This window comes from Mustela lutreola, chromosome 1 (assembly GCF_030435805.1).
Source record: "Mustela lutreola isolate mMusLut2 chromosome 1, mMusLut2.pri, whole genome shotgun sequence".
In the NCBI taxonomy this organism is placed as follows: domain Eukaryota; kingdom Metazoa; phylum Chordata; class Mammalia; order Carnivora; family Mustelidae; genus Mustela; species Mustela lutreola.
The window spans coordinates 275,786,605-275,802,860 of record NC_081290.1 but is presented as its reverse complement, the minus strand read 5'-3'; the positions used below and the strand labels follow the sequence as shown (position 1 = coordinate 275,802,860).

At 36.5% G+C, this 16,256-nt stretch overlaps 2 protein-coding genes across 2 annotated transcripts; both read left to right on the top strand.

Annotated features, from left to right (window-relative positions):
• Positions 1-1,804: 1,804 nt before the first annotated feature.
• On the top strand, positions 1,805-2,766 carry LOC131822614 (olfactory receptor-like protein OLF1). Its single transcript, XM_059158901.1, has one exon. It carries the CDS (start codon positions 1,822-1,824, stop codon positions 2,764-2,766), a length of 945 nt encoding a protein of 314 aa, XP_059014884.1. The 5' UTR covers positions 1,805-1,821.
• Positions 2,767-8,461: 5,695 nt separating this feature from the next.
• LOC131822613 (olfactory receptor 5W2-like) lies at positions 8,462-9,394 on the top strand. The gene has a single exon (XM_059158900.1). The coding sequence runs from the start codon at positions 8,462-8,464 to the stop codon at positions 9,392-9,394; it is 933 nt and encodes a 310-aa protein (XP_059014883.1).
• The last annotated feature ends 6,862 nt before the right edge of the window (positions 9,395-16,256 follow it).

Sequence of the window (16,256 nt, the reverse complement as noted above, 5' to 3'; positions counted from 1 at the left end):
AGAGAGAGAGGGGGAGAGAGCGAGCACAGGCAGACAGAATGGCAGGCAGAGGCAGAGGGAGAAGCAGGCTCCCCGCCGAGCAAGGAGCCCGATGTGGGACTCGATCCCAGAACGCTGGGACCATGACCTGAGCCAAAGGCAGCTGCTTAACCAACTGAGCCACCCAGGCGTCCCAGGGTCATTTTTTTTTTTTTTTTTTTTTTTATGTAACTTCTACAAGGGTCTACAATACTTTTGATTTAAATAAGCTTTTTTTTTTTTGTTACAGATAAGAGAACTGAAGCTTGGCCAGCTACCTGATTGTTTGGAATTTATTTTCTATAAGATTGTTTTGTTATAGACTTGGGAAGAATTTAGTAAATTATAGTTTTTATATTTTTCTTTAAATTTTAGTTAACATACAATGCAATATTGGTTTCAGGGGTAGAATTCAGTGATTCATCCCTTACATCCAACACCCAGTGCTCGTAATAAGAAGTGTCCTCCTTAATACTCATCCCTATGTAACCCATGCCTCTGCCCTCCTCCCTCCCCTTCCTGGCAATATTACCATAGCTCATTGAATACTTTGCTTGTTTTATGTATTTCCAAGTATATCTTTTAAGGTTAAGTGGAAAATTTTTGTACTTCAAACTCAAGTTCCATGGTTCTCTACTCCTGGAAAAAATTCTGAGATCCCCAAAGAAAACATTGACAGAATTTTTAGATTCAATGCCCTGACTTATACTAGCATAAAAATAAATGGGAGCTAACTGTTTTTGTTTGCACAGAACATATAATCATTGAGGAGGCCATATACAGTAACATTTTTTTTAATTAGAAGCCAACTTATTACTAATTTTTTGTTCACTTTATTCAGTCAACTAATAATCACCAGGCACTCCCTAGAAGCCAAGAATTCTAATAAAATGCCAAAGAGAGAGAAATTATGAATATAATCATTTCGGTTTAGTATCTTTATTTTCAAAGATTTTATTTATTCATTTGAGAGACAGAGAGAGCACAAGCAGAGAGACAGACAGAGGAAGAGGGAAAAACAGTCTCCCAACAGAGCAGAGAATCTGATATGGGGCTCTATCTTGGGGCTCTATCTATCATGATCCTGGAGATCATGACCTGAGCCAAAAGCAGATGCTTAACCATCTGAGCCACTCAGCCATCCCATTTTGGTTTATTATCTTGATAGGATTTGTGGAGTCACCCTAAACCCTTTCCTGTCAAAATTATACTCACAGCTGATTTTAATGGAATTTGTTTTTACTTCATTGATATCACTTTTACTTCATATTAAAAAGAATGACCAAGATTGCTCTGCCAAGAGTACAGCATCCTTCCATCTATTAAGTTGTGGAAAGAAAGAGCAAACTGCTCTCCAGTTATTATTCTAAGGCGGACTCTAAAGTCAATTTGTGTTTAGCAATAAGTGCATTTTTCTTCTCTTCATATCATCATCAGTCTATCCATTAATCCATCATTACTTCTTTAATCCCCTGAACCAGCTGTTGTGTTGTGTCTGGATATGAGAAAGTAAGCAAAATCGGATCCCTACATGTAGAAGTCAACTATCCAATGGAAGACAGAGTCATTCATCAAACAAATAAGATAAAACTAGTGACCATGGAATCTAATAGTTACTAAATTCTGAAGTACATCCCTCAGGGTTTATATTTGAAGGGGAGTTTGGGGTTGGAGTCTTTACATGCTTGCTTGTTTGTTTGCTGTAGTAATAAAATAACCACGCAATTGTATCTGTTTTTCTCTTTTCCTCCACATACCATTTTAGGATGTTGGAGTTCTCATAGAGAGAAAACCACACGGAAAATGGAATGGATGGATGGAAACAACACATTGGTGACTGAGTTTATCCTCTTAGGATTCCTGACATGCCCTGAACTGCAGATTGTCCTGTTCCTTGTGTTTCTGACCTTGTATGGTATGATCTTAACAGGGAACATTGGACTGATGATGTTAATCAGGACCGATCCTCACCTTCAAACCCCTATGTATTTCTTCCTCAGCAACCTCTCCTTTGCAGATCTCTGTTATTCCTCAGTCATTGTTCCCAAAATGCTGTTCAATTTCCTCTCCGAGAACAAATCTATTTCCTATTATGGCTGTGCCCTGCAGTTTTATTTTTTCTGTGCTTTTGCCGATACAGAATCCTTTATCTTGGCTGCCATGGCATACGATCGCTATGTCGCCATCTGTAACCCTTTACTGTATACAGCTGTGATGTCTCGGGGCATCTGTGTATGGTTGATTGCCTTGTCCTACATTGGAGGTAACATGAGTTCCCTGGTTCACACATCCTTTGCCTTTATTCTGAAATACTGTGATAAAAATGTCATTAATCATTTTTTCTGTGACCTCCCTCCCCTGCTTAAGCTATCTTGCACAGACACCTCAGTTAATGAGTGGCTTCTCTCCACTTATGGCAGCTCAGTGGAAATTATCTGCTTCATCGTCATCATCGTCTCCTACTTTTTCATCCTCCGCTCAGTCTTGAGGATTCGCTCTTCCAGCGGGAGGAAGAAAACCTTTTCCACATGTGCCTCTCACTTGACTTCTGTGGCCATCTATCAGGGGACTCTTCTCTTCATTTACTCACGGCCCAGCTATCTGTATTCTCCCAACACTGATAAAATTATCTCCGTGTTCTACACCATTATCATCCCAGTGCTGAACCCGTTGATTTATAGTTTGAGAAATAAAGATGTAAAAGATGCTGCTAAGAGAGCTATGGGGCTAAAGGTAGATTCTTCATGAACCTTAATGTTCTGAGATTCATCTAACTCCCCAGTTGCAAACTCTAATTGGAAACGTGCAACATGCCTCCCAGCAGACCCATGAGGGACGTTATCAAACACTTGGTTTTCATACAGCCAAATTCAAGTCATAACCCCGTGACATAAGAAAACATTTAAAAGTTTCAAAATTGCTGCTAAATAATAGATTACCATTCAATAATTACTCCCTTGGAGTTAATGCTCAAAGGTGTTTTATCAGGTCATCTTAGGGATATAGTAAATACCTCAGAAAAGTGTGTGTGTGTTCATTTGTAGTATATCTCAGTTACATAGAGGATTGCTAGATGAGGGAGAAGGCCGGATTCTCTTGGTTTGTGTGCCAGCTCTATTGCTGGCTGGTGAGTGGCATTTTGAACAAGTTACTTCATGTTTCTATGTCTCAGTAAACTTATCTGTGAAATGGGGATATAATATACATGCCATCGACTGTTGGGTGATTAACTGAGCACATGCTGTGAATCATATTTGTACCGCTTTAAGCCCTTGGTAGATGTTGATTATATATATTTGTATAATAGTTCACATTAATTAAAATGTATGTTGTACAATGAGATGCTGAGAAGCAGGAGTATCATGGAAGCAATGATACAAAATAAAATCCATTTTCTTAAGTTTAGTTCAATAATATGATGCTAACCTTTTGGGGCACCTGGGTGGCTCAGTGGGTTAAAGCCTCTGCCTTCGGCTCAGGTCATGATCCCAGGATCCTGGGATTGAGCCCAGCATCAGTCTCTCTGCTCAGCAGGGAGCAGGGAGCATACTTCCTCCTTTCTCTCTGCCTGCCTCTCTACCTACTTGTGATCTTTCTTTGTCAAATAAATTTAAAAAATTTTTTAAAAAAATAATATGATGCTAACCTTCTATACATAGTCTATACCAAAGTAATTTGGAAACTTTTCTTAAATAGCACCTTGAAGAATATAGGTTAATTGCAAGGCAAACTATTTGATTTGTCTTCCTGTCTATCTTTTATATACCAAAGTATTATTAGAGGGATGGGACATCTTTCTCTGTCCTCTCAAAAATAGAATCAGCTCCCCAATATATCACCTGTATCATCATGCAGAAATGAACCCACATGTGCTGGTGGGACATCTGAAGACTGATATCAGAGGCATGTATCTGCAAAATGTATTTCAGCACTGGTATTTTATACTGAACATTACTTTTTGTTATATCATTTTTTTTCCTTCTATGATAGTAAATATTTACATGCTTTGACTTGGAAATATCAAGGTTTAAAAAGTATATTTAAATCCATGTGCTCTTTGTTGCAAAAATCCCCACAAGATACAGCATAAATCATTGTCAGTTTTAAATTCTCCTAAGAATCCTGGCTTTGGATTTCTGATCAACAATGCTTCTCCTAAGCATTTCTGTTGTTTCATTCCCTGAGAGAAGAGCACAGGCTCTCACAGTTACATACCCACCAACATACTCTAACATTAAATTTACGTTTACCTAGCCAAGATTTACTTGGCCAAGATTATAGAGAATCACACAGACCCATACAGATGAGTATCTATCAACAGCTTTCATGTTTGCTAAGCTGTTAACATAGGCAAGCGTCTATTAAAGTGAGTGTTTACAGTACAATATTACATAACCAGCTGCCTATGAAAATCCTAGTTTGCAACACCACTGCCTTTTCATGCTCAATAATTATATCACTAAATATTATACCACTTACAAGAAAATATAGCTGTTTCCAAGAGAAGGAATAACTAAAAATATAGGGTATCAGTGTTTTATCAAGGTTTGAAGGGCTGCTGTTATTTGCTGAGATTTCTAGATGGCCCACACTGCTTTCCCCACTGGCAAGCATCCTATATTTCATCCTGGAGGGTTCCTGAGTTCCTGGTAGCCAACAAGGCCTGAATTTGTACTTCAGGCCCAACACAGTCAGAACTTTCTGAGGTCACCCACTTAGGTGGGACTTCCTCTGTGGTTTTTGCTCAAGTTTGTGTTGTCCCTGTGTTCCTGAAGCTACTTACTCATCATTTACGTAATAAAAGCAGAACCACGGGAGCCTGGATGGCTCAGTGGGTTAAAGCCTCTGCCTTCAGTTTAGGTCATGATCCCAGGACTCTGGGATCAAGCCCCGCATCAGGTCTTGTGGGAGTCCCAGAGTCCCAATGAATACTTCATTTGGGACCCTACTTATTAACCTGATTCTAATGCCTGAAATTCCATAGTAGGAACTTTGTTTCATAGGCATAGGATATTGTTAGAATGGAAATGTCTCGGGGCGCCTGGGTGGCTCAGTGGGTTAAGCCTCTGCCATCAGCTCAGATAATGATCTCAGGGTCCTGGGATCAAGCCCCACATAGGACTCTGCTCAGCAGAGAGCCTGCTTCCCCCTCTCTCTCTGCCTGCCCCTCTGCCTTCTTGTGATCTCTGTCTGTCAAATAAATAAGATCTTTAAATAAAATAAAATAAAATAAAATAAAATAAAATAAAATAAAATAAAAGCAGAACCACTATAAACATGATGGAAATAGGAGCTTTATTCTTGAACCTCTTGCAAATTTCTCATTTACTCATTCCAACCTGAAACTACACTAGAAAGGTCTGGGAAATGCAGCCTCCAGCCATAGCCACATTGGCATCAGGATCCCAAATAATCCATCCTTTTCCACATGCTCTTCAGAGACATGTCTTATAATCACAATCAACTTCTAAATAAGACAACAGCAAAAATATGCTTATTTTTAACATGCATGCATCCATACGTCTGAAAGAAAAAGAGGCTACACAAAGTTTTGCATGCCATTTTACCCTTATGGGGTGGTCCAGGGTTCTTCTAACTAAGTCACATGCTTTTTAAATTCTATAACTTACAAAAAGTTTGCATTCCAGGAACACATCCCACTACCCTAACTCTATGGTAATGATCACTTGTTCTCTTTATATTCAAAAACAGTCACCCCAATGGACAGAGAAACCCCTTTTTGCCCATTGACTAAGTAGCATAAGTGTCTCTCATAGTGATCAGATAGCAGTCTTGGCATTAGGTAAATGGAAACATTTTGAGTTCTCTGTTGTAAACACATAGATCAATGGAACAGAATAGAGAGCCCAGAAATAGACCCTCAACTCTACAGTCAACTAATCTTCGACAAAGCAGGAAAGACTGTCCAATGGAAAAAAGACAGCCTCTTCAATAAATGGTGCTGGGAAAATTGGACAGCCACATGCAGAAAAATGACATTACTATTTTTTTAAACAAAGACAACAGCCCCTAAAATTCTAAAAACTAGAAGTAAACTTTTTGTTTAGTGGGCCATTAGGAAAAATAAGAGTGCAGTCACCTCTTTTTTTCTGTGCTTTTTTCAAAATTATCAGCATCAAGGTAAAATTCTTTAAACACATTATCCTTGCACATATGAGACATATTATTAGAAAAAATCCCCAAATCCAAGATATCGCTATTCTTTGCACATCGCCTTCCATGTCAAATAGCCAGAAAGACTCAACGATGGATATTTAGAAAGCAACCACTTTTGCAAATACCTGCACTAGGAGTTTAGAGAACACAAAATCTAAATATTGGTCTTATTCCTGAAGCCTCAAATAGAGTATATTTTTGTATTTGTATTTACAAAAAGGAACAAAAAACTGTATACTCTGAAAGGGTGAACTTTACAGTAATCAATGATGCTTCAATAAAAAAGGGAGTACTATCAGATTGCAGTGACATACTTAAATGGGGTGTGAAGAAGAGTGTTTCAAATACAGAAAAAAAAATGAACAATTGAAAGGTGCTAGAAATGATTAAATGAGGGGTCGACTTAGGTTTCATTAGATTTCCTCTTTGAGTAGAGGAGAATGATTTAAATTCAGAGAAGCCGAAACATACTATAAAATTAATTTGGGGTTTTCTTCCTGGCACAAATCAACTAGATGACAATAGTGAGCAGTAAATTTCAGCCTTCGCTGAAATTGTTTCTGAATTCACACGGGGCTATCCAAAACCAGAAATAATTAATGGGATGTTTGTGTAACATCAAAGCCTCAGTAGTAGTAGGGCAGTAGCTTCAGAGAGTTAAGTCCCAAAAGCACCAGCTGAAATAAAATGCTACCCTCCTATTGTTTGATCATCAAAGACCTGCTCATCTCAGGTAGGCTTCGAAATTTTAATTTAAAGATTATAGGGGAAAACCTTACCTTTTAGGGGAAAAAAAGTTTTTTTGAATAAAGCATCTTTTGCCTGCTTACTCAATTAAGTGAACTCTGCAATTTAATGGCCAAAAATATTTTCTTTTTAAAACTGTAAGCATCTATCTGAACTTAGCATTCACGGTATGACTTTTTAATGATTTTATTTTGATGTTGGTTTACAGGAAAGCTTCTGTTCCTTTCATTACTAAGTAAGTATAAACATGAATTTAAGTGTTTTCTGTTTTGCTTTATTTAAAAAATAATGAAGGCATCACTTTACAAGTAACATGCACAAATGTACCTTTGTGTGAACCACACATACCATATTCACTTTGGTCTAAAGAACAAGTCTATTGTCCACTTTCTATTCTCAGGTACAAGAGAGACATATACATGTGCAAACACAGGACACACACATACATAAACACACACACAAGGAAGAGAAGCTTGTATCTCTCAGAGCCATTATCTTCTTTCTTTCTTTTTTTTTTTTTTAAGGGGAGAGAGAGAGCAGCATTGGGGAGAGCAGAGGGAGAGGGAAAGAGAGAATCTCAAGCAGACTCCATGCTGAACATGGAGCTCTACACAGGACTCAATCTCATGACCTTGTGATCATGACCTGAGCCGAAATCAAGAGTCAAATGCTTACCCAACTGAGCCACCCAGGTGCCCCATCTAATTTCCACTTTTTAACATAAAAGTCCATTCAAAATCCAAAGAGACAAATGTATGTATTAAATTCTGTTGTTTTCACTTTATATTAGCCCTTTTCTTTGATTATAAAAGTCTCCTCCTTGGGCACCAAACCTCTCCACAAATAGGTCATGAGTACTGTGGCAAAACAATAGCACATTTCTAGAAAAAGGTCAATAATGCTTACTTCAGGTTTAGCAAACAATAAGGACAACTCAGATGAGGGTAAGTAACATAATTATTTTCATTGTTATTCGTGTGTGACATGATCATTATTTCTAAAACTAATACAAAATAATCTCTTAACCTAATCATATATTGTAGAGGATATAATAAATATACTCTTTTTGTGTGTGTGTTCATGGACTATTTTCAAGCCTACAAAAATGTTTAGTCCTACATCTTACAGCCTGGTCTCTATAACATTGGGGTTTCTTCCAACTAACTTAGAAGATGTAATAAGGTATCAATTCATTTCAAATATCTTCCTTGATACAATGGAGGTAATGCTTGGATAAATAAAAGAGCTGTAGAAAGTTGCATACCTTATAAATGACATCTAGATTTAGATCAAAGTTCCTCAACTACCTACCAGAGATATTTTTTATTACTGTCATATTTCATAGTAATGCATCTTTAAAGAGTGATACTGAGCAAGTAATTTTATGAGTATAAAAGACAATTGCAGAAAGAAATTGTATTCTGCTTTACAGATATTGTGTCATTGGTCAGAAGACTTGCATGTTCATCTATCATTTTCTTGACCATTTTCTCAAAAGTTTAGACAAGAATATAGAAGAATGGATGAAGGAAATTGCTCATCCTTGACAGAATTCATTTTCTTGGGAATTACCGATAACCGTCGGATGAAAGTGACCCTATTTACAACATTTCTTGTTGTTTATCTCATTAATCTTTTTGCAAATATTGGAATGATCACTTTAATTAGAATGGATTCCCAGCTTCACACACCTATGTACTTTTTCCTCAGCCATCTCTCCTTCTGTGACCTTTGTTTTACCACAGCAGTTGGGCCCAAAATGTTGGTAGACCTTTTAGCCAAAAAAAAATCAATCCCTTTCTTTGGCTGTGCTCTGCAGTTTTTGATCTTCTGTATGTTTGGTGATTCTGAGTGTCTGCTGCTGGCAGTGATGGCCTTTGATCGGTATAAGGCCATTAGCAACCCCTTGCTCTACACAGCCAGCATGTCCAACAGACTGTGCTCCCTGCTCATGGCTGTGGTTTACATGCTGGGAACAGCAGATGCCTTGTTACACACGACTTTAACATTCCGCTTATGTTTCTGTGGATCGAATGAGATTAATCATTTCTTCTGTGATATGCCTCCTCTCCTATTGCTGTCTTGCTCAGATACACAGGTCAATGAGTTAGTGATATTCACTGTTTTTGGATTCATTGAACTGAGTACCATTTCAGGAGTGCTTGTCTCTTATTGTTATATAATCTTATCAGTCTTGAAGATCCACTCTGCTGAGGGGAGGTTCAAAGCTTTCTCCACCTGCACCTCCCACTTAACTGCTGTTGCAATTTTCCAAGGAACTATACTCTTCATGTATTTCCGGCCGAGTTCTTCCTACTCCCTTGATCAAGATAAAATGACCTCATTGTTTTACACCCTTGTGATTCCCATGCTAAACCCACTGGTGTATAGCCTGCGGAACAAGGATGTGAAAGAGGCCCTGAAAAAGCTGAAAATTAAAAAGTGGTTTTAAATATTTATATCACACACACACACAAACACACACGCATTGTGGTGGTTGTTCACTGGCTCGAGATACAGAGTCTCAGATCTCAAAATATGCAAGTTGGGAGAAGTAAAGATAGCAGGCAGACTATTTGACGGTTAGAGACATCTTCAGGTGGACAAGTCATGACTCTTGAGAAGTAAAGAAGTGTGATTGCCAAAACATGGTGGACCTTGACGACGGATGTTATGCTAACTGAAGTAAGTCAGAGAAAGACAAATACTGTATGATCTCACTTACATGCAGAATCTAAACAAGTTGAACTCATAAAAGCAAAGAGTGGAATGGAGATTACCAGGGGTTTGGGGTGTCGGGGAAATGGGAAGCTGTTGGTCAAATAATACAAACATTTTGTTTAAAGAGGAATAAGTTTTGGGAATGTAATGTACAACATGGTGACTATAGTTAATGATACTGTATTGTGTAACTGAAATTTGCTAAGAATTTGCTCTTAAATGTTCTCAACACAACAAAAAATTGGTAACTAAGTGAGGTGATGAATTTTTTATTAACCTTACCAGCAGTGATGATTTCACAAATTATATGTATATCAAAACATGCATTGTACACCTTAAAAAGGCCCAATGCTATATTCAATTCTATTCTAAGAAAGCTGGAGGGGGAATAAAAAAGAAGAAAAGATGTCAAAATAGTTAGGTTATAAAGAGTAGAGGAAGAGGTTTTGGTAAATTACTTCATTGTGCTATAATTATCAAAAATTAACTCCTCTATCAAAGTTTCAGGGAAATTTCCTCCCTTCTCTGCCCCTTCTTAGTCCTCGTTGAATGTCCATTTTTGTAATGCCAGTAAAACATCTCCTTTAAGCACTGTTTTAATATCATTCTGTTTATGAAATCCCTTTCCTAGTAGGAGACCAGGAACATTCTTTGTGAAGGATTGAACATTTCATCCCTGTTTGCCAAAGCACCTGCCTATACGCTGGGGCACCAAATGGAAAAACAAATAAATAATAAATTAAAAACACCAGATAACATTTTTGAGAATTTATTATAAGTTAGTAATGCAATTATATGATTGTAAGTCATGTGGCTGGAATACACATATTATACATTCTATTGTGTTATATATGTTACAACTTTTAAGAAAGTGCATAAAATGGTTGTGAATACTAAAATAATAGATCAATAAAGACCTACATATTAACTCCCCTAGAAGTAAGGAGCATTCGTGTGTGTGTTCTTAATATTGCTCTATTTCATCTTTCTTTAGTCTAGTTTCCAATGGTTAAAGCAAAAGGCAGCTTGTTGAAATAACATGGAAATATTGTTATGTTGGAAGAACCATTATCCATCACACTCAATTATCCATTACAATTATAGAAGCTAAAAGCCATTGAATTTCTCAGATTTTGTAGCTGCTATTTTTAAGTACTTTTGTGCAGAAACATTTCAGAGTGGAAGAAATGGTTTCTCTGTTTTTTTAAAGGGGGCACTTGTGGAAGACTATGACCTGTCACTAGGTATCATGCTTGGGGAAAAAACAAAACAAAACAAAACAAAAAACTGTGAAGAAATTTATTTTTTTAATAACAAGATTTCCATCTGTACCATATTTTCTCAATGGACAGATATACATTTGAAATTGTTACTTATGAGCTGCAGCATGGAAGAAAAAATGTTTTAAATATACAAGTCCAAGAAAAATAGAGTGTAGGGGGACTGTTGTTTAAACTTGGAGTATTTTAATATGTAATCTAATTAACCAGACTTGCTATCTTGTGACAATCATATTTTGCAACATCTAAAGATTGATTTGATCAACATATTGACTGTTTTATCAGATCTACTGGGTTTGAACTAAAAAATAGAAACTTTTAAACGCTAGAAATGGAATTCCAAAAATAGAACTAACTGATTCAATTAATTGTTGACTTCCTCTCCCTAAATGTAAAGCCAGGTAATATAAATTTCCAAAGGCCAAGTACTTGTAAATTTGAGACATTTTAGTGAATACTTATGAAAATTCAGAATTTCATAGACATTTCTAGAGTGGATATTCAACTTTCTTGGTATTCAAGGAATAAAAATGAATTCTTAAATGTAGTATATTATGGCTCACTTATAGAATTGCAAAATGGGTAAACAGTGGGAATGCTGAGTATTGATGAAGATGTGGAACAATCATGGCTCTTACATGTTGAAAATAGAGAAGAGAACTAGCATTTTACTTTGTAAAGCTCTATGCTTATCTATGCTAAACATATAAATGTCTTGTGACAAAAAATTCTATTCCCAAATTTATACTGAAGTGAAATAAGTGAATGTCTGCCCAAAGACATGTACAAAAATATTCATCATTGCATTATTTATCATAGTATTAGGCTGAAAACAGCTAAGATATATCCATATAGAGTTAAAAGTCTGTTTCTTGGTTTGTCACTCTTTTTGCTCTCCTTTTTTTCATTTGCTCACTTGTTTTGTTTCTTAAATTCCACCTATAGTGAGATTATATATGCATATACACACATACACACCCTAACATGATGGAATATTATACATTTATATAATGGAATATTATTCAGCCATCAAAAAAGAATGAAATCTTGCCATTTGCCAAGACATGGGAGGAGCTAGATAGTGTTTTGCTAAGTGTAAGGTGAGTCAGAGAAAGTCAAATACCATATGATTTCACTTATGGGTGGAATTTAAGAAACAAACAGATGAACATAGAAAAAAGAAAAAAAAAAGAAGGCAAACTATAAAAGAGATTGTTAACTACCGAGAACAAACTGAGGGCTACTTGAGGGAAATTAGGTGGGGGATGGGCTAAATGGATAATGGATGTTAAGGAGAGTCCTTGAGATGAGCTCTGGGTGTTACATGGAAGTGAAAAATCACTTAATTCTATTCCTGAAACTAATATTACACTATATGTTAACCGACTAGAATTTAAATAAAATCTTGAAACATTAAGAAATAAAGTAACCACTGACTTGTGAAATTTAAAAAAAACCAACTTACAAATTGACCTATCGCACTAGACATCACTTTGCAGTGGTTCTCGGGATGATTTCTAAAGATGTTAGCAATATTCTTTTTTTGGCCTGGTTCTGAGTGAAAGGAATCTTTGTTTCTGAAAAATTTACAGTATAGTTGCTCAAATAAAATATGTACTGCAAATATAGTTTCTAAAACAAAATACATTTTCTATCAGATTGTAAGCAACCACAGGGATTGTCTTTTTTTTTTAATAATTTGTTTTTCTAAACCTCAGTTCTTCATTTTTCTTTTAAATATTTTATTTATTTGACAGAGAGAGTCACAGTGAGAGAGGGAACACAAGCAGGGGAAGTGGGAGAGGGAGAAGCAGGCTTCCCACTGAGCAGAGAGCCTGATGCGGGGCTTGATCCCAGGACATTTGGATCATGACCTGAGCAGAGGGCAGACGCTTAATGACTGAGCCACCCAGGTGCCCCAACCACAGGGATTTTCTTAAATCTTGTGTCCCTTGAACACAGTAAGTGTTCACAATATGTCCATAAAATTGATGTAATGCACATATGTCATAGAATATCTCAGTGTACGTTCTTCATGTTATTAAAAATTCTGACTTGCTTCCAGAATAATGCCTTTATCCACCTGCAGGCCCTTCTACTCTTTCCTCCGGCAGCAGGAAAACTTAGTAAACTTTGGTACCAACATCATGCCAGGAACTCTTTGTCATGATACTCAATGTTTCAGGGACAGATAATTATATTCTAAAGAGTGTGATCTTCTGGGTGGATGGTCGCCTACATATAGGATTGTTTGGTATCACAAGGGTTATCCAGAAACCTGTAGTTAGAGATAATTGTTTTTCTCAGTTGCTTGTAACTCATGTATAAAATGTCTCCTAAAAACATTCTTTTTCAATTCCATTCTTAATGAAATTCTCATTTGGAATGGAATGAAATTCCATTCTCAATCTCTGTTGTTAATGAAAACTGAGATCCATCAAGAATTAAGTTAGGTTACCTAACATGTAATAATAATCTAGTCACACAAACTCAGGGGTAAATCATGGGAAGGGGTATTTGAAGGGAAATTAGTTTGCATGATCTTGAGGCAAAGCCCTGTTTAAGAGACTAAGGTTAGGTCCTGGTTGAACAAAATGGAGCCTGAGGGATTTTCAGGTCCCTGGACACAGGGGAGTGCCTGAAGGAACAATTAATTTGAAAGGAATCAATGGAAGAACCAAGGACAATTCCACATTCTCTAAATAGGTACCGAAGAAGTAAACAATAGTAGAAAATGTCTTGGGTAACAAAAACATCAGTTTCTTGAGTTGAACCCATGGGCAATTAGTAGCAATTGGTTACATGGTTTTGCCTTGCATCCATAATATCTCCCTCACCAATACTTTGGTATCTTAGTATCAGGACCATCACACTTCCCAAATTTAAAAGGGTACTAATTTCGTTGGGGATTATTCTAGCTTTATAGAAAACAAGGAACAAAACAACACACTATTAAAGGACAGAAAACAAACAAAAGCAATCCCGACCCCCTGCTAACTCCCAGGTAAAGTTTCTGAATAAATAGGAGAGTATCCCAAGGACTCAAGATAAAAAAAAAAAAAAAAAAAAAAAAAAACTCGTGGGGCACCTGGGTGGCTCAGTGGTTTAAGCCTCTGCCTTGTCTCAGGTCATGATCTTAGGGTCCCGGGATCGAGCCCTGCGTCAAGCTCTCTGCTTGCCCCCCTCTCTCTGCCTCTAGGCCTACTTGTGATCTCAATCTCTGTCAAAAAAAAAAAAAAAAAAATCTTAAAGAGAAGAAACTCATGTATACGCCTCACACGGTTCACTTTCTTTCTCAGGATATGCATTCACTGCTTTGGTAGCAATTATAATTAACTCCATTAAGACTCAGAAAACATAGCTGGTACACATAATTATTACACATTATATGGACATATCTACCAACAGTAGCAATCTGTGATGGCAGGTGTAGTGTCCTGGTTAACATATTGTAAAATGTCACTCATAATGTGGCCAGTCCGGAGATTATCTCCTGGAGCTGCCATGGTGCACAGCGTCAGGGTCACCAATATTCTTATTTTCTCTTTAGTCTCTGGAATTCTGCAACGCAGCCCCCTCTGCATTATGTTCTCTTCACACCAATGCAAGTGATGTTCAAGAGTTCAGTTGTAATGTAAGCACAGACCATGTCTCCATCTGATGACCCTCCTTCCATGCTTCCCTCAGTCATCAGTCACGCAGGCTGAAACGCTGCTGCATTATGGAGCACACTTAGAGGAGCTCCCAGTCGCTTAGAACCCTGAGAAGCTGTCATCACTGGTTTGTTAGTTTTCAAAGGAGACTTTAAGGTAAACACATGAGAGCCCTCCATGAGATTAGCCGAGAGAATTATTGCCTAAGAAGGATTTATTTCATGATGCTGTTATCAGGAATCTATGAGAGCAAAAGCTTTGCAGGCAGAAAAACCAACTCTAGAGGCCAATGTCCGCATCTGTATGAGGAGGTTATTAATAACCAGTTGGAATAGATGAGTTAACATCATAAATATGTGATATTTTATAATAAGGAGAGAAATAATTCATGAAAACTCCTAGCGTTTGAAAGCAACTCCCCAAAACGGTCTCTTTTTTCTCTTAAGTCCATTTCCATAAAGAAATACAGCACATGATGAATCATATATGCATACTTTCACTCATTTCAAGTTATGTATAATATAAAGAATTGTATATTATAGAAAAGGTAGATTTTTTCCTTTCTTCCCTTCCAGGTTCTCTGGCCAGTCTAATAATTAAATTAGCATAGAACAGATTAACAGGAGAAAAACAAATTTAATTGTGTATGCTCCGGTACTTACAGAAATAGAAGACTCAGTGACCAAAGCAGACAACTTTTATGTATTCTATACAAAGAAGCAATGTAAAGATGTTCTGACTAGGGTAGTAAACTAGTAAAGAAGTAACAATGTTGTTTATATATCCTTTTAAAACCTGAATTTCTCTGGCTCTAAAGATGTCTCTCTCCTTTCTAGTACAGAGGAAGACAATTGCCACATGGGAAATTTAGTTCTGCTTTCAGGAGGGAAAAGGAACATTAGTGTGTCCTTCGTGCATCTAAGAAAAGCATCATTACTTCAGTTGTAAATATTAATATATTTTTGTGGTTTTATTATTTAATTTTTCTTTAGTTATTTTCCTTTTTCATAAAAATAAAAATGTTCAGTTCACATAAAGGAACAAATTTCTCATATATGGTGAAGAAAATCTTAGCTACATATTTTTATGACATAGTGAATTAAGATAGACTTTAAAGATGTAAGTCCTAAGTGTTGTTGAACAAAAATGGTATACTCTCTTCATTCAGTTTCAAAAATCCGTCATTTTTATTCAGGCTGACTTTTCTCCATTTAAACACAGACCCATATTATTTTTATAATAAAGACATGAACTCAAAATAAAGGTTTTATGGTATTACCATATTTAATGCATGTTTACAAATTTTAAACACAATCATTGTTTGTTAAATATGGCCAAAAGATATTTGATTTGAATTCAGATGTATATATAGATATCTATATATAGAATGAGATAGATTTAGATAGATTGATATAAATAGATGTAGATACAGATATATATCTGCCTGTGTGTGTGTGAGAGAGAGAAATAATGGTAAACACTATCCCTGTCAATTATTATTATTTTTAAATTTTAATTTTAATTAATTATTTTTTATTAACATATAATGTATTCTTTACTTCAGGGGTACAGGTCTGTGAATCATCCGTTTTACACAATTCACAGCATCATCCGTTTTACACAATTCACAGCACTCACCATAGCATATACCTTCCCCCAT

Bases quoted from the DNA above. Each gene is read 5' to 3' on its own strand.
- LOC131822614 (XM_059158901.1), top strand. From the start codon at position 1,822: ATGGAATGGATGGATGGAAACAACACATTGGTGACTGAGTTTATCCTC.
- LOC131822613 (XM_059158900.1), top strand. From the start codon at position 8,462: ATGGATGAAGGAAATTGCTCATCCTTGACAGAATTCATTTTCTTGGGA.